Source organism: Carettochelys insculpta, chromosome 8 (genome assembly GCF_033958435.1).
Source record: "Carettochelys insculpta isolate YL-2023 chromosome 8, ASM3395843v1, whole genome shotgun sequence".
NCBI classification, from domain to species: Eukaryota; Metazoa; Chordata; order Testudines; family Carettochelyidae; genus Carettochelys; species Carettochelys insculpta.
In genome coordinates, this window is record NC_134144.1 from 48371478 (window position 1) to 48394586 (window position 23109).

The window sequence follows — 23109 nt, forward strand, 5'->3', positions numbered from 1 at the left end:
TTTGATAATGCCCTCAACAGGTAGAGTTTCTCATGTGAGTAAAGTTTGTTAAGCATTTTAGGAGGATTGCTGTGGATGAAAACAGAGATGCACCAGAGCTGTGAAGTTTAGATATAAATCCAAAACCACGTCTAACATTTCTTCAAAGTGGCATGTGGGTCCTGGGCTTTGGTTCAGGCTCCTCTCAGGTTAAACTATGCTGGGTTACTGCAAATTCTTTATCATTACACATTTAGCCAAAAGGATTTTCAATCTGGGTAGCAACTAGTATTTGTAGGAAGCATTGAACAATAATTATGTATCTTTCTTAAATCAAGATCCATTTCAGATGCAATCCAAAGGCGATTGAGTCAAAACCCTGATATGTTTTGCTTTTAGTTGGAAGCCAAAGACATGATTAAGTCCCCTTTTCTTTGCAGATTTGCTGAACAGGTGCTCTTCTAGAGGATCACTAGGTATATTTAGCATCTGAAATTTGAGCAAGTCAAAAATCTCATTGGCTGGCCTGGCCACATGATAATTTAGGATCTGATGCGTCAGGCTTGCTTTTGCCCAGCGTTTCTCAGGAGGGAAGAGTTGGAGAGGCTTTGCTGCTAAGGAAAGTTTGTAAAATATTGCTGGTAAGCAGATTTTATTTCACCTAATTTTTTTTCTTTAGAGCCAAAGCTGGGCAGTTTCTTATTTTATAGCTTTTTGAGGGCTGTGTTCTCGACTTACTCATTCAAGTATTTTGCCTAAGCTAAATGTGATGAAAAGGAACCTGAGCGATTGCAAATCACTGTAAATGAAGAGAAATCTTTGGATCTTTGACTGCAGGATATAAAGCATAGGGCCTAGATAGCTTTTCCCTATATTTAAGTACATATGTGTGTACTGCTGATAGTAGCGATTAGAGTTTTAGCCTTCTTTGCTCACAAGACATACCACTTGTGAATTGTTTTTGAGTTAGTCCTTTAGTTTCTTCTAATTTTTCCCCAACATTTTGGCACTAAAAAGGGATAATAATGTATGTTCCTATATTTAACTTGCAGTCCTGGTCTTCACTTGCCTCAGAAGGAATTGCAGTTTAGCTAGCTAAACAAAACCAGCCAACCGCTCCATAGTATTAGCTTACATGGCAGATATCTTTGGACTACAGCAGCTGTTCCAAACCCTCATCTACCACGACCATTAGAAATAGGGGTATATTGTCTAGTAGAAAGCTGTAACTTTGGCAGGCCTATAGAGTGATTGATCCCTCAGAATTTTGTGGCAGTAACTCTTATTTCAAGTATTGACCCAAACTATGGATTTTTATATTTTCCAGGTTTGAAGAAAAAATAGAAAAAAGCCACAAAAGCTAAGAAACAGAACAGCCATACATACTGATGGTGGGGAAAAAAGAGGATAAAGCTCATTAATTTAAGGTTATTTAAAATAATTATGGCACATTTTTTTCATTATATTTTTACTTATTCTGTTGTAATTTATTAAGGAAAACCTTAGCCAAACAAGAGATGAAATAAAATAATGGGCTATGTAATATGACAGATATGGAGAGTTCTCCAGATTATTTTGTAATGATAAAATTCAAAACATACATTTTAACACATAACCTTATCTCTTTTTGGTTTTTCAATGTGTGTTGGATATCAGCATTGGGTTCCATGTATGTGACCTGAATTTTAACTGATATTAGCATGTTGCTTAATTCCGTAATACTGCAGTCCAAAATAAGGTGAAATAAAGTTAGATCATGGTGGGTTTATTTTTTGTGAGTCACATACTAAAGATCTGCTCCTGACTTGCCAGTAAAATAATGGATTAGTGTTAACAATTATTGTACTTGATAGACACACAAATGGGACTTGACCAATAGAGTATCATAACAGTTGAATACTTGGACTAATATTATATTTTCATTTGTTATATGCTCAGTGTATAGCTGATAGACAGAGGAGCACTTTGTGAAAATGGCGGATGAGGAAGAGTATGAGGAGGTAGTGGAGGTAAGAGGAAAATCTGTGTTGTTACTTGTGAGCAAATTAATAATTTTGAAGATATGAAGCTTGTTCCATATCTATACCTAAGGAAACTGGATGTATATAGGACCCATATTTGATAAAATATGGGAACAGTTCTATCAGTACAGCAGAACCTCAGAGGAGCTAGGTATTTCAGTGTTTGTATTTGAATATGGATTGCGACCGGGAGTCACCTCCACCCAAGGGGTTTGACCCAAGTAATAGACGCAACGGCCATGCCCCTCCTCTTCCCAGACTTTTGTAAGTCTCCATTAAAAGGAGTTAGTGTGGTGCCTACCTCTGAGCCCGTCTGTCTTTCTCATCCATTCATTGGAGAACTATGAAAGTTTCATACTGAGAGCTTTTTGTAAGCTCTACGTTGTCAATACTGGACGGATAATCAGTGTAGCATATGAAGCCAAATTAAACTCTGGTATAAGAGCACCAAAATCTACGGAGCTACAGCAGGGATAAATTTGACCTCATTTAAGATCATTGTTTTGCACATCGTTGTAGTGCCACAATTTGAGGAGTCCCCACTAATTAGGGGCAGAACAGCCTACTAACGTAGGTGAGTGCCAGTGAAAAAATGACTTTGCTATAAAATGGTTACACTAGACTTATGAACATGCCCATAGTTATTAAATTATGTTTATTCCATTAAAATACACAAGACCAAGTAGAATTGCTTGTATAATGACCCCAGGGAGTGGAGGAGCAGGAGATTGTGTTTATTTTAGGGACAAGTTTTACAGATTTAGTGCTGCAAACTGTATATTTCTCATACTCAGAAGCAGATGTGCCAGTTCAGCTACATTGTATGTCTCAGAAAATATACATCACTGTACCCCTGTAGGTACAGTCCCCTATATGTGTATTTTAGATCTAGCTGTAAAAGGAAATATATCTCTAAATTACTGGGATTTGCTGTATTATCTCTGCTTCAGCTTGTATGCAATGAATAATATCTTCTATAATTGTATCACCAGTTGTAACGTAGTCATTCCAACTTCTAGAAATTCTTTTTCTAGATTGATCATTATTGATTTGACCTTTGATAAGGTGTCAATTTACTTTTGTTTTGAATTGAGTGATGTAGCTATGATTACCCACAGAGCTCCTCCTTTGTATGTTTTAAAAAATGTGTTTATTTACAACTACCTCTCTAGGACAGCCTCAGATGGTTCTGCTCTATTAGTTTCCTCCTGAGATAGACACAGAGAAGAAGTTATAAATAATAGAGCAACAAATGGCATCTGGTATGATTAGCTCAGCTCTTTCTAAAATCATTAAATCTATAAACCCTAGTTTTATAGAAATCATATGATTTAAGTCTGTGTAATCAATTTTTTCCTTATATTGGTATTAGAAGAGAGATGGAGATTATGTGGGAGTAAGTGCATATTCTTTTACTAGGACTCAGAATATACTGGGTATTTCATTTAAGGAACATTTCTCCTTAATTTTCAAAACCATATTAGTCCTCATTGCATGTGGTAACCATTAGTAATTTTCAGAGATTGTAGATGGTCACAGAACCAGATAGTATTTCAGTGGTGAGTATCTTGAGATTTTGGGAGAAGTTGAGCATCTCTCTCTGTTTTTCCATCTGTACAATGGTGAAGTATGTTGAAGTTTTATCATAGTGACCCGCATTAGAGCCCTAATATTTGAAAACTCTTACCACACTGCGGCACTGGAGATAACCACAACTCTGCCTCTGTTCAGAATACATGGATTACAGTTAGAAACGTGACTCCAACTGACTCATCACGTCTGCTAGCTGTGGGTCTTTCAGTCTCATCTGTGTTAACACCCTTCATTAAGCTCTCTAATTTCATGAATAGCTTCATTTTTTCCACTGGGGCCAGCTGAGGAATAAGGTCAGTTACATAAGGGTGGCAGGATCTGTCCCTGGGTTGACAATGACTGCTGAGCCACCAGAGCTTTGAGAGAATGAGCTAGATTCTACTCTGCTTCTCACATAATCGACAACATAATCAGATCAGTCCCCACTGCCAGTCCATATTGATGGTGATGATATTAAAGGCAAAAACTGTAGACCTAGATTTTCATATCCCCAGTGGCATTTGCAGGGCTGGCAGTGGAAACAATCATTGCTTGAGAAAATGAATATGGACCTCCATAGTATCGGAGGAATTCTTTGGGGCATGATTGAACTTGACAAAAGAAATAAGTAAAATAAAGGCTATTTGGGCTACCTCTCCATTTATCTGAGAAGAGGGAAAAATAATTATGCTCTTCCTTTTTATAATATTTAATTGAACAACCTATTTGGGACTCAGGTATTTTAAACTTTTTCTTTCCCTTATAATATTCATAAATATGTGGTGTCCTGAGACAATGGATTCTCAAATGACCGTTATTAGAGACAACTACACAACATTGAATTGTTATTTTTAATGGCAAAATAAAATAGATAATCAAAAACAGTCAAACAAGAACAAGCCTTTATCTCCTGGGAGTGAGCGCCTGACTCTACTAATTTAGGTGAACACGTGGGAGCTGACAGCTATGTATGAGAGCTCCACTTTCTCCTTGGAAGGATGGTGCTTACAAAACAGGACTTCAAGCATCAGGCAGGAGAAAAGAGAAGAATCTCATGTAATGCTCTGAGCGCAGTAATGGGCACCTGAAAAAAACCTATTTTCTTGAAAACTGATTCTCTCTGTTGATTTGTACTAGTCATTTAATCTCACTGCCTCTGTGAAGTGGCCATGATAATTAATTATCTTTATCACCTACAGGACAAGAAGATGAATTAGTTAATGTTTTTAAAATGCTAATTATTATTATTATTATTTAAAATGAGTGGATCTTCAGAGCTCTGCCAGGGATGGCAAAGAGGCCCCAGAATGTCAGAACCACAACTATAATCCCCCACCCCCAAATGAATTTAAAAGCAGTATTTGCTATTACTTCAAAGAGATAAGGAAGACATTTTGATATGCTGCATGACCTTGAGAAATGATGAAGTTTATCCTCTGTTATAGTATTACATTGAAGAGACGGTCATTGAGGAGGGTGAGCCAAAGGAGGTAAAGGACTGTATGAGATTGCATGTGGCTCAAACGTACATGTTGTTAGTGCAAAGCACCAAATGCATGAGCCATTGTGTGTTTTTGAGGGTTATTTCACCAACGGAAATAGGTGATTACATCTTCAGAGACTTCTAGTTAACATATGCAATATAGGTCTGATCTGGAGAAGTGTTAAGCACCTTCAGTTCACTAAGGGCACTCAGTACCTCATGACGCTGGGCCATGGATTACATGAATAGGAAACATGGGCCAGTGTATGTTCTCATATACCCTATGTATTTCAGCTTATTCTGCAGACAAGTGCAGGATTCCTCCTGAAATCAGTAATGTTTATACATATCCATTCTATTCTCATTCATTTTTATAACCTCAGTCATAAGAAAAGTACTTGTTCCCATGCTTTTTCCTATCTCAGTTATTGCAATGTAGTGTCCCCCGGAAATTCTGACAGCAATTGGAAATTGCAATTAGGCCACTCATATGGCTATTACAATTCAGAGTTTTTTCCAGGTGAAATACTCCTCAGCACTTGAGGCTATCAAGATGCACAGCCTTTCAGCTTTATTCTGTGGGTAAAGTGTTTTCTTCTAAATGAAGAGTTCTGTCATAAAATCTTTTAGTCCTTGTTTCAGTAAAAGCCTGTTGATGATATAGGAAATTTTCCCAAGTATGTACTTCAGGACTACCCTAGCTAAAAAAAACCCAAAAAAACCAAAACCCAAACCCAAAACAAAATAAAAAACAATGTCATGCTATTTGATTTTTAAGATGAACTGCCCAGTGAAATCAATGGCCAGAATTTATTCAGATTAGGCAATGGTGCAACAGATTGTTTTATGTCTGAATTACCAGATTTGCATTACATTATAAAAATCTACTTTCATTAAACTGAAAATTACTCACTGTAGGTACTATAGTCTTTCTTCTTAATGGCTGTGTCTAGACTAGCCCCCAACTTCAAAGGGGCATGGTAATTAGGGTGTTGGGAGATTATTAATGAAGTGCTGCGGTGCATATGCAGCACTTCATTAGGAGAAATCTCCTCTGCAGCAACTTCAAAGTGTGAAACTTTGAAGGGCTGGCTTGCATGTAGCCATGGGTCAGCTGCAGGTACTTCGAAGTGCCCCTGCTCCTTCGAAGTCCCTTTACTCCTTGAAGTTCAGGGCTAGTCTAGACACATCCTAGGTGTTTTTCTTTAGTGTGTATAATGTCAGGAAACCCACTGGGCTATAATATATAAGAGGAAAACTCACTGTACTTTCAGAATCACCATTTTTTTTTTACTATTTTCTTTGAAGAGGCCATAATTCAGGCATTGGTTAAGACTATTCACTCATACATGTAATTTTTCTGGTGTGAAGGTTTTACTGTCTAAGGACCAAATTTTTTCAGCGCTTTAGGGCAACTGTCATATCCTACAGCTGTCTGCAAAATGCTTTGTACATGTATGTTGTAATAACTCCCCTGCTCCCCCCTTCCCACCGGAAAAAACGTTAGTAGGCATCTACTACAATTGAACCATTGTTTGGCCCTACTGTAATAGGTAACAAAAAACAGCATGTAATTTTTTCACGGTATCGTTATTACATGTGTACATTTAGGATTCTCTAGTGCCATTTAATAACAGAAAAAGATGCCATTCCTTTCCTCACTGATTAGAAATGAGTGGATATGGACTAACCTGTTGCAGCATTGAAGTGAAGAATAGCATGCAAGAACATTATTAGGGACGCATAACTAATTGCCCACAGAATAAATAAAGCATTTTGAAGGATAAGTATTGCTAGCATTTTCTGCTTCTGCTAATCTCAGTATAATTTCCGGTCTATGTCATATTAATGCAAATATCTATCAAGAAATCTGAGCTTAATTCATTCCTTTTTGAAGTCTTTCTTTTTTTTAAACAAATCAATTACAAATCAAGATTGAAAGCTTCCTTATCCATGCTGTCTTATTTTTGTAAGTTACGACTCCATTTCTTTTAGTGTTTTTAATTAAAATCTTATTTATATTAAGCCCATTGCTTGCAGTATGAACAAATGCATAAGTTGTTAAAAGGAACTTACAGACTTATTGGAGCATATGCTTTCCTGGGCAAAGACCCACTTTGTCAGATGCTTCTCATTGTTTTTGCGGATACAGACAAATACAGTTACCCCTCTGATAAAAGGAACTTGAGTCTCTTTCCATCTGAGCCCTTACCACTGCTTATATACATATATCTGATAGTCTTCTCTGTGATTGTGATTTGGCTAGCCATATCAGGACACATAGGTTAGTAGAAAAACAGGATTCTGAACGTATATTTGGTGATCTGGTGAATCTTTTACTTATTGCAAAGATCTGAAAAGTTTAGTCAAAGTCATCTTCCTATCTCAATTTCTTTCCTCTTTGGGGAATGATGTTCCTTTAGAAGACTGATACATGCCTTTGATCTACGTTCACATATCCGAGGCACATCAACAGGAGCGGTGGATATGTGTTCCCTACAAGACTTTCAATATAGCCCTTAGGCCCAAAGTGTAGAAATACTCTGAATACTATCTGTCATTGATCACACCCTCAACGTTCCCTTTGACGTCAATGGGAGATACACATGTGGAATGATGACAGCAGAATGCCCTCCAGACACTTAAAGCTGCTGGATAAAACCCAGAGAAACTTTAATTTAGAAATCAGCTAATCTGCAGAGCCTTAACACTGCCTGTTTGGGTGATGTGTAATAGACACACTGGGTATTCCTAGTAGGAAACTGTCCCACGTGGTAGCTCTGTCCCATATTCCCACCGTGGGGGGTTCTGGAGTGGGAATTAAATGTTATTTGATCAGAGAGGAGAGTTAAAAAGTTCTCACAGGAAGATTATGACTTCTAATTAAAAATCTAATAGATACATATTGCCCATGTTTCCAGGTGATCATGGAGACCACCACAACCACTACCACTACAAGAGAAACTACTGGTCCCAGAGGCATCTCAGGGACCATTGAGCAAGCTTCACCTCCGGGCAGAAAGAGGGTGAAAAAGAAAAAAGTGGACACATCTAAGTTTATGACACCTTACCTACGACATAGTCACAAAATGCAGGAGCTGTTCAGTGAGGTAAATTGTTACATTTGTGTCTTCTCTTTGTTTCTTTAAAAGCCCCACAATCAAATATGCACATTATAGCAAACACTAAAAGCACTATATTGTCTTCCTCTGTATTTCCCTTTTCATCCGTGTTGATTATTGACATATATGGCAAAAGAGGCTTTTTCTTCATTGTCAGCCTGCTTGCTGCCTGGTTCATTCATTGTTGGTAGTGAATCACGATGTCACAGATAGTGTCTTGAGGGAAGTGCATGAGGTCTACTGGTATTAACAGATGTCTGAGAGCCAGGATTCCTGGGGTCCATTCCTGGCTCTCTCACTGACTTTGTGTTCTGCTGGGCAATTATGTAACTCCTCCCTGCCTCAGTTTACACACCTCAGTTAGAAAAAGAATTAAGGATAGGCCAGAGTTGTAAGATTACCCAAAACTCCAGCATGATTGAAGGTTTGGAGGGGAGGTCCCCTATTTTTTGGCCAACTGTAGACAGAGGATGTAGCTGCAAAGTCTAGATCTGGAGCCAAACTTTCCCAAAATGTGAAGGAAAGTGTTCTAAACTGGGGTGTAAGTTATAAGTACATAAGTGTTATGAGGCACAAATGATGCCTACAAAATGTTTCTACATTCCAAGATGGAAGATGTTGGCCATTTTTATTGTGGCACCACTGCAGCTGGTTGCCAATATTTTGGTAAGCAGCCATGATGAGAAAAGAATTGTATGAAAGATTTAGTAATATGATGGACGTGATAACCAGCTTAATTGTTTGAACTGAGCAGGGCAGGGACGGATCATAATATAGGGCCTTGAAACCATTGCTCACAAATACTCCTTATGCAGTGTTCCTAATCCCATGAGCAAGAGTGTTCCCTTCAAAAAGTGCAATAGCACTGAGCCCACAACATGCAGGGAGTATTTTAAAATTGTAGCAGTGCACCTCACACAAACAAAATCTGCAGCTTGGCTACAGCAAATAGATTAGGTGGGGATTTCCAGAGGGCACAAGAGACTTCCCATAGGCTCTATTGAAAATCCCTGCTTTAATTTATAAAATTTGGTGGACCTCATCCTGATCTCCTGGGGAATTTTGCCATTGACACCAATAGGAACAGGATCAAGTCACATGAATTTTCAGTGTATCTAAGCAGCTGCATTCATTATGCCGTTTTAATATTTAATGTATTAATATTGTAAAGCTGTAGAAAAACTGGGACAAATTCTTCTCTTATTTCCACCTGTCCACCAAATGACTTCAGTAGGGTTGCACAGGTATAAAAAAAAGCACGGTCTGAGCCATTACATTTTCAGATATCTGAACGCCATTGTTAGCAAAGCAGTTTTTATAGAATAATTGTTATGATAGCAAAGCCAAACTCCCTGTAGGGCTAACTTGTCAGATCTGGGTAATCTGAAATGAGATCCAGACAAGATATACAGACTAGTATATTGCTACAGTGTGCCAGATCGCAGCTGGTATAAGTCAGCAAACCTCCTTTGGGTACAATGGGACCCAGTTGACTTAAATGAATTCAGCTGATTTACACTATTTGATGATCAGGCCTAATATTGCTAAGCCAGTGAGGAAAAATTTTGATTACTGTTATATTTGAAGCTTTTCCAGAACTTTGGGGGCATATCTAAGTAATGCCCAGTCTTGTTTTCTTTCAGAACAAATACAAACAGCAGTATGAGAAAGAAAAAGGAAAGCCATATGCCAGCACATCCGATACCCCAGAACTTCGGAGAATTAAGAAAGTACAAGATCAGCTCAGCGAGGTATGTGCTAGGCCTGATAAAGCAAATGAGATATAAATTGTTTAATGGACTACATCTCTCAGGTTACATATTCCGACTATTGGTAGAGACACAGTAACCACATAGATAACTTTATGCAATACAGTCTGGAAGTTTAGCAGAAACATTGCCAAGGTCTCTAGTGCAGAAAATGCAGAGGTAGCTTAGACTTCTCGGATTCAGTCTGAGATTTAGGCCTTTTCAGCAAAGTAGAGATAATGGTCCTTGATCGGCTGGATAATACTTTCAGTTGGCCCTGGCCAGAAGGGGTTTGAAAAGCTTTTATCTGAAGTTAAAGATAGGATGCTGGGAATAGGTTGATAAAGCACCAAATTATCATGGTTGGTGACATTCTGGCCTTGTTCTGCATGTGGAAGTCGTGTTGAAGTCCATAGAAATATTTCCGGAATCCTGCAAAATCAGACCTTTCAAAATGGACTTAAACACTTCTTTTTTCATACGACAACATAACATACAACTGCTCTGCATAGACCCTGCTGGCGTGTTCTAAAAGGTACCTATTTGTGGTTTCATCAACCCATTTCAAACAGTCAGTGCTTTTTTTCTTAAAAAAAAAAATGCTGGAACTCAAGTGCTGCTGTCCGCCTCAGCTGTGGGATCCCCAGTGGGGGTGAGGGGGTGAACCCCACAGCCCCATGGCTGAGAGCCGGCTGGGGACAGAGCCCTGGCTCGCAGCCTCAGCTGTGGGAACCCCAGTTGGGGGAAAAAGGTGCTGGAACACAGTTCCACTATGTTCCAGCAGAAGAAAAGCCCTGCAAATAGCACAATCTTAATGCAAAGTTGATACATTTTTTGGAACATCTACATGCCAGTTAAAAGCCCATGGCTGGCCTGTGTCAGCTGACTCAGGCTTGCAGGGGTCATGTCAAGGGGCTGTTCAGATGTGATGTAGATGTTTGAGTTTGGGACTCTGCAAGGAGGGAGCATTCTCGAGGTCAGGGGTTTTCTTGGTAAATATTTCTCCCAGTTGATTGTGTTTGGCACGACTTGTTCTAGGTTAAATATCGTATGGATGGTGATATTGCTAAGACTATTTGCCATGTTGATGAAAAAGCAAAGGATATAGAACATGCAAAGAAGGTGTCACAGCAAGTGAGCAAGGTAAGAGAGTGAATGACTCTGGGAAAGGGTTGTGGACATAAATGGCAGTAAGTTGTGAATAGAGTTTGTAGGTCAGGGCCCAAAGAATTCTTGTCACAAAATTTCAGTATAACATGGGGAAGATAAGTAGCAGAGAAACAACTGATCAAGAGAGAAAAATGTTATAATCTTAATGTGCCTCTTTGAAATAGTCAATACGTTTTCTTTGTTACAGACATTTTTTCTTTTTAAAATTTTGAAAAAGCAGACTTTATGCTAACACGTTAGTGCTCTTCTAAGGACCCAGTAACCAACGTACAGCTCTTTTTGTCCAGGTTTTATACAAACAGAACTGGGAGGATACTAAGGATAAGTACCTTCTTCCCCCAGATGCTCCAGAGCTCGTGCAGGCAATAAAAAACACAGCACTGTTCAGTAAGGTAAGAACAGCCTCTCTTTCGGGGCAGTGAAGTGTATGCTTCATGCATCATTCATTGCTAGTGAGGGGTTATTTCATTCGAAGTAATTCCTTCCTGACACTTTCTTCTTTCTTTAAGAAACTGTACACAGAAGATTGGGAGCAAGACAAAACATTATTCTACCCATACAATGACAGTCCAGAGCTGAGGAGAGTGGCAAAGGCCCAAAAGGCTCTTAGTGATGTAAGTAGCAAAGCCAAATTGTCCATTTCAATATAGGGGTTTCACACTGATTTACCTCTGTAGATTGCTCATTGGATTTTCGTCGGCATGTAACCACTGTAAAGGGAGTGGAGACTCAGTCCCAAGACGTGGGGTGGATATTTATGAAAACAGTAGTGATATCTCTATAAACATATAATGCATTCAGTGCTTTTCAATAAAGCAAAAGTTTTTAGTATACTTCTGCCAAACTTCTGACGACTCATAAGTACATTCAAGATCTTCAGCCGTGAACCCTTTTAATACAGAACTTACTTCTTTGTTCTGTCTTACTTCTTTGTTCTGTCTAAAACTTCTTTTCTGAGCCAGATCCTCAGCTGACATAACCAATATAGTTCCATTGACTTCAGTGGAGCTATGCAACTCACATCAGCTGAGGATGTGGCCTAATGTTTCCATTCTGATTTATGTTCAGAAGAATTAATGTAATCAAACTGTTAGAGACCCAGGCTGCTGCTACACTACCATTCTCCCGTCTGAAGTGCCAAGTAATAAGGCAATTCGAAGAAGGCTTATGAGATGCTAACCTCCATATTCAGCGTCTCATTAGCATAATGGCTACTGCATGAACAGACTTCAAATTGCAGATTGACAGTGAAGATGGGGGCAGCTTTGAAATAAGTGCTCCACTTCAACATAAGGGTATGTTGAAGTGGGGCGCTAATTTCAAAGCTACCTCCATCTTCACTGTCAATCTGCAATTTGAAGTCTGTTCATGTGGCTGCCATTATGCTAATGAGGTGCTGAATATGCATGTTAGCACCTCATTAGCCTGCTTCAAATTGCCTCATTACCATGGGGCCTCCAACAGGAGAATGTTAGTGTAGCAGCAGCTCTAGTTTTTTGGAGTGCTGTTCTCAATGGTATATGAGAGTATTTTAACATCCCTCAGAAGACAACATGACTCATTCAGGATTGGACCTGTAAAACCACTTCTCCCATGTGTAAAACCCACTTCTCCATGTGTAAAAAAATTATTTCTCCCCTTCACAGGAATGGTTTAATTCATTAATGTTTTTAGAAACCTTTGGAGACCTGAGTACCTCCCTGGTTAAGGAGCTATATAAGAGCTGTTGGTGGGTGTTGAGGGGATTTAGCACCTCATAGGAATAGGGGTCTGAAATCCAAATACTTAAAGTATTTCAAAGTCCCCTTGCAGGTTAGTAATTTCTCTCTTTCTTAAAGAGCTGCAAAGTAGTTACACAAGTGCAGAGAGTTTATTTTGCAGCAATGGAAATAAGTGCTTCTCTTAATGGAAGCAGAAAGGTCAGGAGTAAATGTTCTGTTTGTTTAAACAGGCAGGTCTTGTAAATGTTTATCCTTTTCATTATTTCAGATTGTTTACAAAAAGGGGCACGATGAACAAAAATCTAAATACACTCCTCTGCCAGATCCACCTGATGTAGAGCTTGCCAAGAAAGTGACTAACCAGCGCAGCGATGTGAGTAATCTACACAGCTCTTTTCTAGCTAGAAATCTTGCTCAAGGATCTTGAGAGGCAGATGCATTTACATGCATATACATTATGTACAAGCTGGGCTCAAGAAAGGAAAAAATATAGAAACTGATAACCCCTTACAAGGGGCTATAGGTTCCATTTGGTACTGCGTGATGACTGTCAGTTCCCCACCCCTGCATCATTCTTTTCAATTATCATGTTCACCCCCTTCTTCTTTCCTGTCTCTTCAGACAATCTGCTCACTTTCTTTTCCTGTTCTTTCCACCATCTTTGTACTAGGGGTACACTGTAGAAGGTCGTAATGATCAACATGTCTATTGCGTTGCTTGTTTAATTTCAAATAGCAACGTGTTTGTATGCATGACAGCATTTTTGATTATATAATATTTTCTAAGGAGCCCATAATTTGTTCTGAGGAAACACATTTGATCTTAATTGGTCTTCAAGTATGAAATATGTTTCTGGGATCTTAAACACGACCAAGCTGTTCTCATGTTGTAAAATATGTTTAAACATGAATTGCAATGCAAAATTATTATACACATTACGGTCCAAACATTCTGGCCATTTCTACACAGGCCACTTTCTTCGAAAGTGGAATGCTACTAAATGGCCTGAAATATGCTAATGAGGCAAAGATGCAAATTCCCTTCACCTCATTAGTATAAGGTCAAGTGATTTGGAGTCCAGAAGATGCTCTTCCAGACTCCAAAATGCCGTTTCGAAGCATAGCCCCTGGGAGGTCTTCCGGAAGGAAGTCCTTCTTCTGGAGGCCCCTTCTTCCTGAAAATTTTTGGGAACAAGGGGCCTCTGGAAGAAGGACTTCCTTCTGGAAGACCCCTGGGGGCCATGCTTCTAAATGGTGTTTTGGAGTCTGGAAGAACGTCTTCTGGACTCTAAATCACGTGACCTTATGCTAATGAGGTATAGGGAATTTGCATCCGTGCCTCATTAGCATATTTCAGGCTGTTTATTAGGTGTAGAAACAGCCCCTCAGTTTCACAGATCTCAGAGGAAAGTTTGGCAGGCAAGATGTCATCAATGTAAATTGTTGTCGTTAGCTAACTCAGTGGCAAATCAGTAAATTCCATATTCTTAAGGCATGATCAACAAAGCCTATGGCAAAAGTCATCATTAGTTTATATTTGGTATAGCTGAAGTAAATCATTTCCAAAGAATAAAGGAGGTGGGATGAAATATATAGGGAAATGTTCAGCTAAATAAATGTGACTAAGACATGTACACTTCTACGTTAGAAGTAGATTTTTAAGTCAGTTCAGAATGAACTGTGACTAAAGAGTAGGTGTTATACGATCATATTGGTTTGCACTAGAAATCCACTACAATTATTGATGCATAAGGTTGCAAAACCATTGATGAACACAGTGATGAACTTAGATACGAGCAAAGAGAAAATATTGTATTTGTAGAAAACTTCCAGATAGCCAAAACCCTTACTTTGCAACCTTATTGCAAAGTAACTCAAAAGATAAACTGGTTTCAGTATGATCTAATCATGGAACAAGCAGGAACTAACTGCTCACTATTTAAAGCTAATGAAATATGAGAAGCATTCCACTGGCTGTGTAGCTCATGCCAGTGAAAACAAGAGCATCTTGTTAGAATTGTTTTACATAGCCTCTATGAGGGGCATACAAACTGAAGCAGTAAGGAAGTGCTTGGCTTTTTTGGAAGTCTGCAAATATTCTGAAGTATCAAAATACGCCCTGAAGCATGATTGCACCAAGTCAAACCTCCATAATTAAAAACAGATGAGAAATAGAGTAGAGCAGAAAATAGTTTATTTTCTGATGAGCTTGAGTACAAACTGATAGGAATTCTATGTACCATGTGAAGGGAGCGCCAGCCCTGCATAAATTTGGGTGGTTCATTTGGTTTTGTGACTTGTGTCTGGAGTAGCAGGAAGTCCTAGTTGATTCAGTCGGGGAAAATATGTCTGTTAGTGACAAGTTCTGGAGAGTAGGTCAAACTGAAGCTTCCTCTGTCCTGTGCATGTACAAGCTGCTGAAAATGAGAGACCTTGTTATTCAGAGACAATTTGATCCACTGTGCAAACTTTGGAACAAACCAGTGGAATTCTGGCTAGTGGAATTAGCTTCCCTGAGCAAATAACACATTGTTTTAGAAATAGATACATTGGAAGTGCACAAAGAGGACATTGCCTGTTGTCTTGTAGTCAGTTGCGTAGAAGAGGAAAATGGTGATATTTGCTAGAGCTGAGCAAGGGGCGCAGAGTTCGGCAATGATTGAACAATCTAATTCATATTCCCAGTGATGCCAGTTCAAATTATAAACAACTATATATTTTCCCACGATACAAATTGTCCCAGCACCCTGAAGTAGGTATTATGATGGATGACTCTTTTGCAATGACAATGCATTTTGGTTCTCTTTTTCTGTTGCTTACAGAGAAAATATCACTTCCAATGCTCATTGTCCAGAGAACAGTAGGTGATTTTGGATGAGAAAGGAAGGGCAATGGCCGTATATTCTATACCTAGAATTTTCAAAGTAGCCTGAGGTACATTTTCTTGGGTGCTTATGAAAATTTCTGCTTGTGTAACCCAGAATCTAAATCAGATTAAATCATAGGAATCTGTGTCACTATCCTCCCTTGGAGGAGAACACTAACAGCAAGCAACCTCCAAGTATGATAAGAATATAGTTGAAACTAAATTTTGTTTCAGTTAATCAGCTAGATGGAATCTGATGGAGTTACAAAGAAGGAACAAGGGGTTAACCCAGCAATGCAACAATTAAGTCAAAACATCCCTGACAAAAGCAGATAAAATGTATTTGAGGCATTTGTAAAATCTGAAGCAATTTTTTAAAATAGCTTGACTGTTCTGAAAACAAATATTTAAGCTGAAAATAAAGGGCTACTCCAGAGAAATTGCTTTTTATTTTATTTTATTTTATTTTATTTTCAGAGGTCTAATATTTATTATTTCATTTTATTATAGGTGAAGTATCGTGAAGACTATGAAAATAAGATCAAAGGCAAGTGGAGTCAAACTCCTTGCTATGAAGTTGCAGTTGCAAGGATGAATGCTGATAATTTAAGTATGGTAAGAGAGTAATTTAGACACTGGGACAAATGTATCCTGTGTCAGGCAACCCTGTAATGCCTGACATATTTTTTCTGCTCTGTTTACAGTACTTCTATTTTTCTGTTTAAGTCAGAAGTGCTAGAACTTGGGTTCTGGGGTGCTGCAGCACCCTCTGGCTCAAAGTGGCTTCCATCCTATACAGGGTTTACAGTTTAACTCAATGATTCTGAGGACCCCCAGTATACAAATTGTTCCCACACCTCCGAAGTAAGCTCTATGATGGATGGCTATTTTGCAATGGCAATATATTTGATGCATTTTGTTCTCTTTCTCCGTTGCTTACAGAGAAAATACCAAGAAGACTATGAGCTCATGAAAGACCAAATCTACTTTATGCAGACTGAAACGCCAGTGTATGAGGCTAATAAACGGGCTGGAATGGCTGCCAGTAAGGTAAGTGAAGAGTGCTTCCCATTTAATTAGGTTGGTTCTACTTTGAAGTCCCTATTCTGGCATGTTCCCACTAAAGTTGCCCACAAAAATAAAGCTTCATCCTGCAAAAGTTTTTAGTATACTTCTGCCAAACTCCTGATGATTTACAAGCACATTTAAGATCTTCTGCTGTGAACGCCTTTGATACAGAACTTACTTTCTTGTTCTCTCTGAAACTTCTATTATGAGCCAGATGCTCAGCTGACATAACCAGCACAGTTCCATAGACTTCAGTGGAGCCATGCAACTTACATCAGCTGAGAATGTGGCCTAATATTTCTATACTCAAGACATATATCCTAGACCAAATGCAACCTTTCTTGTTTGGTGATCCCTTATTCAATGAAAATTCTTCTGATCCCCTTACAGTTACTATAAAGATGAGACTAGAAGTAGATCAGTAATAACAATGACATATCCACATGATTAATTTGTGTGTGCATTTTGAGAAGCTGATGGAGAGTACTTGATTTGAAAGGCGAAGGTGTATAGATAGCAGGGGAATGAGATTTTTCAGTGCTTTACAGTCTCCCCAGTTGTCTGACTGTCTTAGAAACGCTGCCTTGGACCTGTACATATACGCTTATGTATTATTCAGCACAATAAGGGCTTCACTTTGGAGATTCTCTATGAGGGGCGGAAAGCTTCTTGGGACACACTGAATGAAAACTGCTACACAGGAACAGCTGGCATTTTATTCCGTACTATATGCACTATCAAGAGTGTACTAATTGAGAAGACAGCCCAGATATACTTTATTTCATTTCTCTAGGTGAAATATAAAGAAGACTATGAAAACAGCAAAGCTACTGCAGATTATAATATACTCCCAGCCACAGAGAACCCACTGCTGAAACAGCTGAAAGTTGCAGGAAAGCTGCTGAGTGATGTAAGTGCTATGGAAGATCAATTTGAATACTTCCAGCTGTATAACATACAGGGTTGGGTTAGTAGAGGGGCTTTGGGGGCTGCAGCCTGGGGCCTTGGGCTAAGTGTGGGAGTGGGAGCATGCCCAGGCCCACAGGCCGAGTGCAGCCCACTGCTTCTTTCCATCTGGCATGTGGCAAGTCTCCATGCTGTGGGCTGGATGTGAGTCTCTGAAATCTCAGTGCTCCCATGTGGGGCTGGAGCCTCACCTGCTGGCTCTCCAGCATGCTCCTGCAGCCCCTAGGCGAGGGGCATTCAGGGAATCTCTGCCTGCTGTGCCCGATGACAGCACTGGCTCCGCCATCCCTGTTAGTCAGGAACTGCAGTTCAGTGGGAGCTGCAAGGGCAGTACCTTTGGGCACGGGCAGTGCGCACTGTGCAGAGCTGCCTAGCTCTTCCACCTACGGGCTGGATATCCTGGCTACCTTGGGAAGCAGAGCAGCATGCAGCCGGAGTAGGCAGGGATCCAACCTTAGCCCCACTGACCAGGAGCTGCCCAAGATAAACCTCTCCTGGCTGGAGCCTGCACCTGGGCCTCACCCTCTGCTACCATACCCTGGAGTTCTCTCCTGCCCCCAACTCCCTCCCAGACCTGCACCTCAACCCCCATCCTCACCCTGAGTCCCCTCCCATGCCCACGCTCCCTCCCAGAGCCTTGGATTTGGATTTGCTGCTGACTCCCAAATTCTTGTTCCATCGCAGAGACCACACCCCAGCTGGAGCTGCACCCCATCCCATACCCCAAGCACCTGCTCCAGCCCTGAGCACACTCCTGTGCTCCAAACCCCTGGCAACCCCACAAAATCCAATAGCCCGGCCCCCACAGGAGAGCTAATCTGGCCCTGGTAAGGACTGATGGGCTTGGTCTCTTGGGCCAGGGACCATTGTCTTGTCCTGTGTTAGTACAGTGCTTAACACAGCGTGGTCCTGGTCCATGACTAGGTCTCCTGGGACATATGGCAGTACAGCTCAACACTAACAGTCAATAATGATTGATCTTCACTGATGTTTCTTAGTATTTGCTGGTGCTGCTTTTCAATCCAGGCTCTGCTGCTGGCACTGAGTCCTTCTCAGCTGCTGTCCCCATACAAAGGATCTCAGCGGCTGATGCTGGGTCCTGCTTGGCTGCTGTTTCTGTGCACAGAGGCTGGCTGCTGGTCCACCTGTTCCCCAGGGCCTCTGCTTCTGGCCCCAGATCCTGCTTGGCTGCTATCCCCACACGACTGGTCTCAGGGCCTAGCCCTGAGTCTTGCTCAGCTGCTACCCCACTGTCAGGTCTCACATGTAGGATCCTGCCCAGTTGCCAAGTCCGGGATTCTGGTCACTGGCCCCACATACGGGGTCCTGGCTGCTGGCACCAACTCTAAGGGGCAGCAAGAAGCATGGGTGGAAGTAAGGGTGGAGTGCAGCTCAGCATCTCCACTCCAAAAATTGTTCCACCCCCACCGTGTGCATCTTCTCCTCCTTGTGTTTCTGTCTTGCCAGGCCAAAGTGTCGGCGCCGTAACTAGGCGTTTTAGCATCCCTGGTGCACAATCATACTTGCACCTCCTAGGGGTGACATATGGAGGTGCTGGGTCTTTGATTCCTGCATCTGCTTAGCACAGAGGTTTTCAAACTCTGATGTGTGACTTCCTCTGCTGGGAAGGGATATGTCCCACAGTTTGAAAACAAAGCTGGCAAAGCAGAAGGTGGTGGGAGCTGCCTGGCCTGCTCTGCCCCCTTGTTTTCTGTACCATGGGAGCTGGGGTGCTGGTTGACTGGCTGGCATTCCTGCTGGAGCCAGCCTCCTCTGTTCAGCAGGCTGTCCAGTGATACCTCCTGGAGATGGCCCCTTCCTCTGGAGCTAGTGCCAGAAGATGCCTCCCGAGGGGCTCCCTGGGTTCTCATCCTCTGTGGGTACCTGCCTCTCAGCTGCCCAATCACACCCAGCTCTCCACCAGGGACCTGCCATTGCGCTCTCTCCACACTCCCTGTGTGCACAGCAGCACCATCCCTTGCTGCCCATAGCTGCTGGACTTGCAGTCACACAACCTGATCTCTGAGCTCAGGTACCAGTGGCAGGGCAGCCTTGCTCCCACCAGCTTCAGAAGCCAAGGCTGTGAGAACAGAGCGACCTCTACGGTTACCTTACTTCAAATTCCCAGACAGAGGACACTGCCTGTGGAGGGAGGAGCTAGAGGTATTTGGAGGGCACTGGAGGGGTTACAAGTGGCAGGGGCATGCACAGGAAGTGGGCTGCCAGTGTTGCAGGGGATGGGCTGGCTTAATGGGGGAGCCCAGCTGATGCCTTCCCCATTGCATCCTCTTTCCCTCCCTCCTCTACCACACCCACCTCAAGCCTGCCCAGTTCCTCTGCCCCTTCTCTTCCCTCTGCCCTGCCCCATCCCCCTTCCTTTCCCACTGCCTTTTACTCCCCCCTCACTCCCCATATTCCTTCTACTCTTGTTACCCTGCCCCTGCCTTGTGGGCATCACTGTTGTGCATCAAACAGGAAGGTGGCTATTCAGAGTACAAAGCATGTGCCGAGAGGGAAGCCAACCTACACTAAGTGGTGGCGTCCAATGGCAGAGGCACTGAGCATCTTGCAGGAGAAGCAGCTCAGGCCTCTGTTTGGGGGGTGCAATGTCCCCCAGGCCCAAATTATGCCTCTGGACTCTGGTGGCCACTACTGGGTCCAATCCTGCACTGCCCCGAATTTGTGCCTCCACAGACCCTAAAAAATCATGAGTGACCCCTCTTCCTTCCTGAAAATGATGAGACAGGCTTAAAATCAAGAGATATATTAAAATAAATACATTTTGGATGCATTTATTTGGCTTTCTGGTTTTTGAGCCTTTGGGAAATTCTTTAGTTATCACGTTTTCAACTTTGCTCTTCCACCATGAGGAGCTGAAGTTTACTTCTAAGGAAAAATAAAATACGAGCAGAGATTCTCACCTCATCACATTCCCAAACAGCACCAATTGTTGTGGAACTTGTGATAAAATCGTGAGAGATGCTAATAGTCTTTGCCTCCATCTCCTAATTGTTGAAGGGGATTCCTGATAGAAACCTGTTCCACTTTAACGTGTTTAAAAATGATCCTTCAGAAGCAGAACTGCTGCATATATTGACTTGCGTTTAATGACCTGAAAAGTAAATCTGAAAATAAAACAACCATTACTGTAAGCTGTTCCCTGTTCTACTCTCTCTTACTTTACATTCTCAGCATTTTCAATAGAGATGAGGATTGTACCAAACCCTAGAATCTGAGCACCATGACCTTTGGAAAAGTTAGGCTCTTGAACTAGATCTGAACTTTGCACCTGCCCCTTATGTTTATAATGGTCTGAAACCCTAGAGCCTACCCTATTGGCATTTCAGCAAACATAGATACAGATCCAAACTTTGTATGTCAATCCTATCTCTGTTTTTACATGACCAGATTGTTGCCCCGTCAAGCTAATGGCTAGTTTTTATTTCTCGGTGTTAGTTCAAAATGTTATCACTGACAGTCAGAGTTTCATTTCTGCTGGTGGAAGTGAAGGTATCTTAACAAAATCTTCTGTATCACCTGACTTTATTTTCTTTTGCAGAAATTATACAAGGAAGACTTTGAGAGGTCAAAAGCAACAAGCATTAATTACTGTGACACTCCAAAGTTTCAACTTGATAGTGTTCTGAAAAACTTTAGTGATGTAAGTAGTGTTGTACCTGTTCCTGTATGTCAAACCTGACTTTCTCAGTTATATTATATAAATTTACAAATATACAATTTTTCTGTAGGTTAAATATAAAGATGCATATAAAAATAATATTTTGGGACATTACATAGGCAGCTATGAGGACCCATATCATACACACTACATGAATGTTACAGCTATGAAGAGTGATGTAAGTACGACAGTATTTTTATTTATTTCACCATACTGCCATTGCAAGGCAAGATCACTTTGCTTACTATCTGATGTAATTTTATTCCCTAGAAAAATTACAAAGCAGATTATGAAGAGGACAAGTCAAAATGCTACTTCCCTCAAACCATAACTCAGGAATATGAAGTCATAAAGAAATTAGACCAATGCAAAGATGTAAGTATTAGGGGATAATTTCTGAATGGAAGCCAGTTATTTGCAGAAGGGACTCACCCAAAAGCCAAGAAAGTCAATTGAAACATTTCTGTGGACATCCATATGTTTTGGATTAGGTCTTATTTGAGCATGTGGTTCTTAAATGCCACATTCACATGTATTTGTTTTCAGGATCTTCTTGTGACACCTAGTGGTCAGGATGTGACTATTTGGTCAGGTTTTTTCAGAGGGGTGCAACCATAGAAGGCTGCTGCTCTCTGGTCCATGTAGCATTTTTCAATAAAGGTTTCTGCAATTTGACTTTGCTCATAGTTTGCTATTTTTAATAGAAGAAATCAGAATGAGACCCATTGCATCAGACTATATGTGTGTCCTGTACAGTTGTGCAGGACTAGCAGGGTAGGCTTCTGTTCCAGATATGAAGAGATTAGGGAGCTTCCTTCTCAAAAAGAGAGGCAAAATGTGTTCACTACAAAATCCTTTAATGTGCATCTGGTAAAATTAAACTCATGTTTACTCATGTTACTCATAGTACAACCTAGTAGCCAACTATTATCAGACAATTTTACATTCTGTTGCAATATGTAATCTTTAACTTTGTCATTATTTGAGGCCACAGTTAGCATGTAGTAATGGAATAGTGTAGCCTCTGTTTGTGGTAGCAAACTTTATACAGGCGTATTTGAAGCAAATTTTATTATTATTTCCCCAGAATACTTACAAAAAGCATCCTGATCAAATCCAATTTACACAAGTAACTGATTCCCCAATACAAGTTCAAGCACAGATCAATACCAAGCAGCTGAGTGACGTAAGTAGTCTGACAAATTAAGCAAAACATTATGTGATTTCACATTTTTATGGAAATTCATGTGAAATATTTAACAACTCTTCTATTACATCACCTTGTGACAGCAGTTATATAATGGTTACAGTAATAAAGTATAAATATGGCAGTATAAATTAAAAGTCCGTTGAAAACAATGGAAAAAGCCAATAATTTTGCGGTGTTTGTTTTTGCAGCACAGTTGTGGACACTCAATGGCTTAAATGTAACAAAATGCTCAGAAGACGACATTATTCTGAATTAACTTTCTGTTTAAAACAATTGAGTGAATCTAGTGCTTGTAAGAGCAAAGAACTGGTTAGATCCAGACATCTCGACGGCAAGCATTGCACAAGCTTCTTTATATATATTTTGCTTCCTGATCCTGGAATGTAACACCTGTGTTATTCTTGTCCTGGATCTTGACTGAACAAATACTTCAAACTGATCTGGATTTTAGGGCATGGGCGGATACCAGGATGAAATCATCAGCCTCATTTTCACTTGTGATGCA

General features: G+C 40.7%; 1 protein-coding gene across 33 annotated transcripts in view; it reads left to right on the plus strand.

Annotated features, from left to right (window-relative positions):
- The first annotated feature begins 535 nt into the window (after positions 1 to 535).
- The window catches only part of NEB (nebulin), a 197563-nt gene continuing 174989 nt past the window's right edge, over positions 536 to 23109 (plus strand). For 19 of the 33 annotated variants that reach the window (XM_075001938.1, XM_075001940.1, XM_075001937.1 and 16 more), the window contains exons 1-17: positions 544 to 620; positions 1307 to 1406; positions 1918 to 1988; positions 5018 to 5062; positions 7977 to 8165; positions 9821 to 9928; positions 10964 to 11068; positions 11383 to 11487; positions 11605 to 11709; positions 13085 to 13189; positions 16192 to 16296; positions 16624 to 16731; positions 17543 to 17659; positions 21275 to 21376; positions 21465 to 21572; positions 21665 to 21769; positions 22482 to 22580. In XM_075001938.1, the coding sequence (XP_074858039.1) occupies positions 1953 to 1988; positions 5018 to 5062; positions 7977 to 8165; positions 9821 to 9928; positions 10964 to 11068; positions 11383 to 11487; positions 11605 to 11709; positions 13085 to 13189; positions 16192 to 16296; positions 16624 to 16731; positions 17543 to 17659; positions 21275 to 21376; positions 21465 to 21572; positions 21665 to 21769; positions 22482 to 22580 (1542 nt within the window). In that variant the 5' untranslated portion in view covers positions 544 to 620; positions 1307 to 1406; positions 1918 to 1952. Of the gene's footprint in view, positions 621 to 1306; positions 1407 to 1917; positions 1989 to 5017; positions 5063 to 7976; positions 8166 to 9820; positions 9929 to 10963; positions 11069 to 11382; positions 11488 to 11604; positions 11710 to 13084; positions 13190 to 16191; positions 16297 to 16623; positions 16732 to 17542; positions 17660 to 21274; positions 21377 to 21464; positions 21573 to 21664; positions 21770 to 22481; positions 22581 to 23109 lie in introns of all 33 variants that reach the window. The other 14 variants (XM_075001956.1, XM_075001929.1, XM_075001928.1 and 11 more) reach the window with 2 other exon arrangements.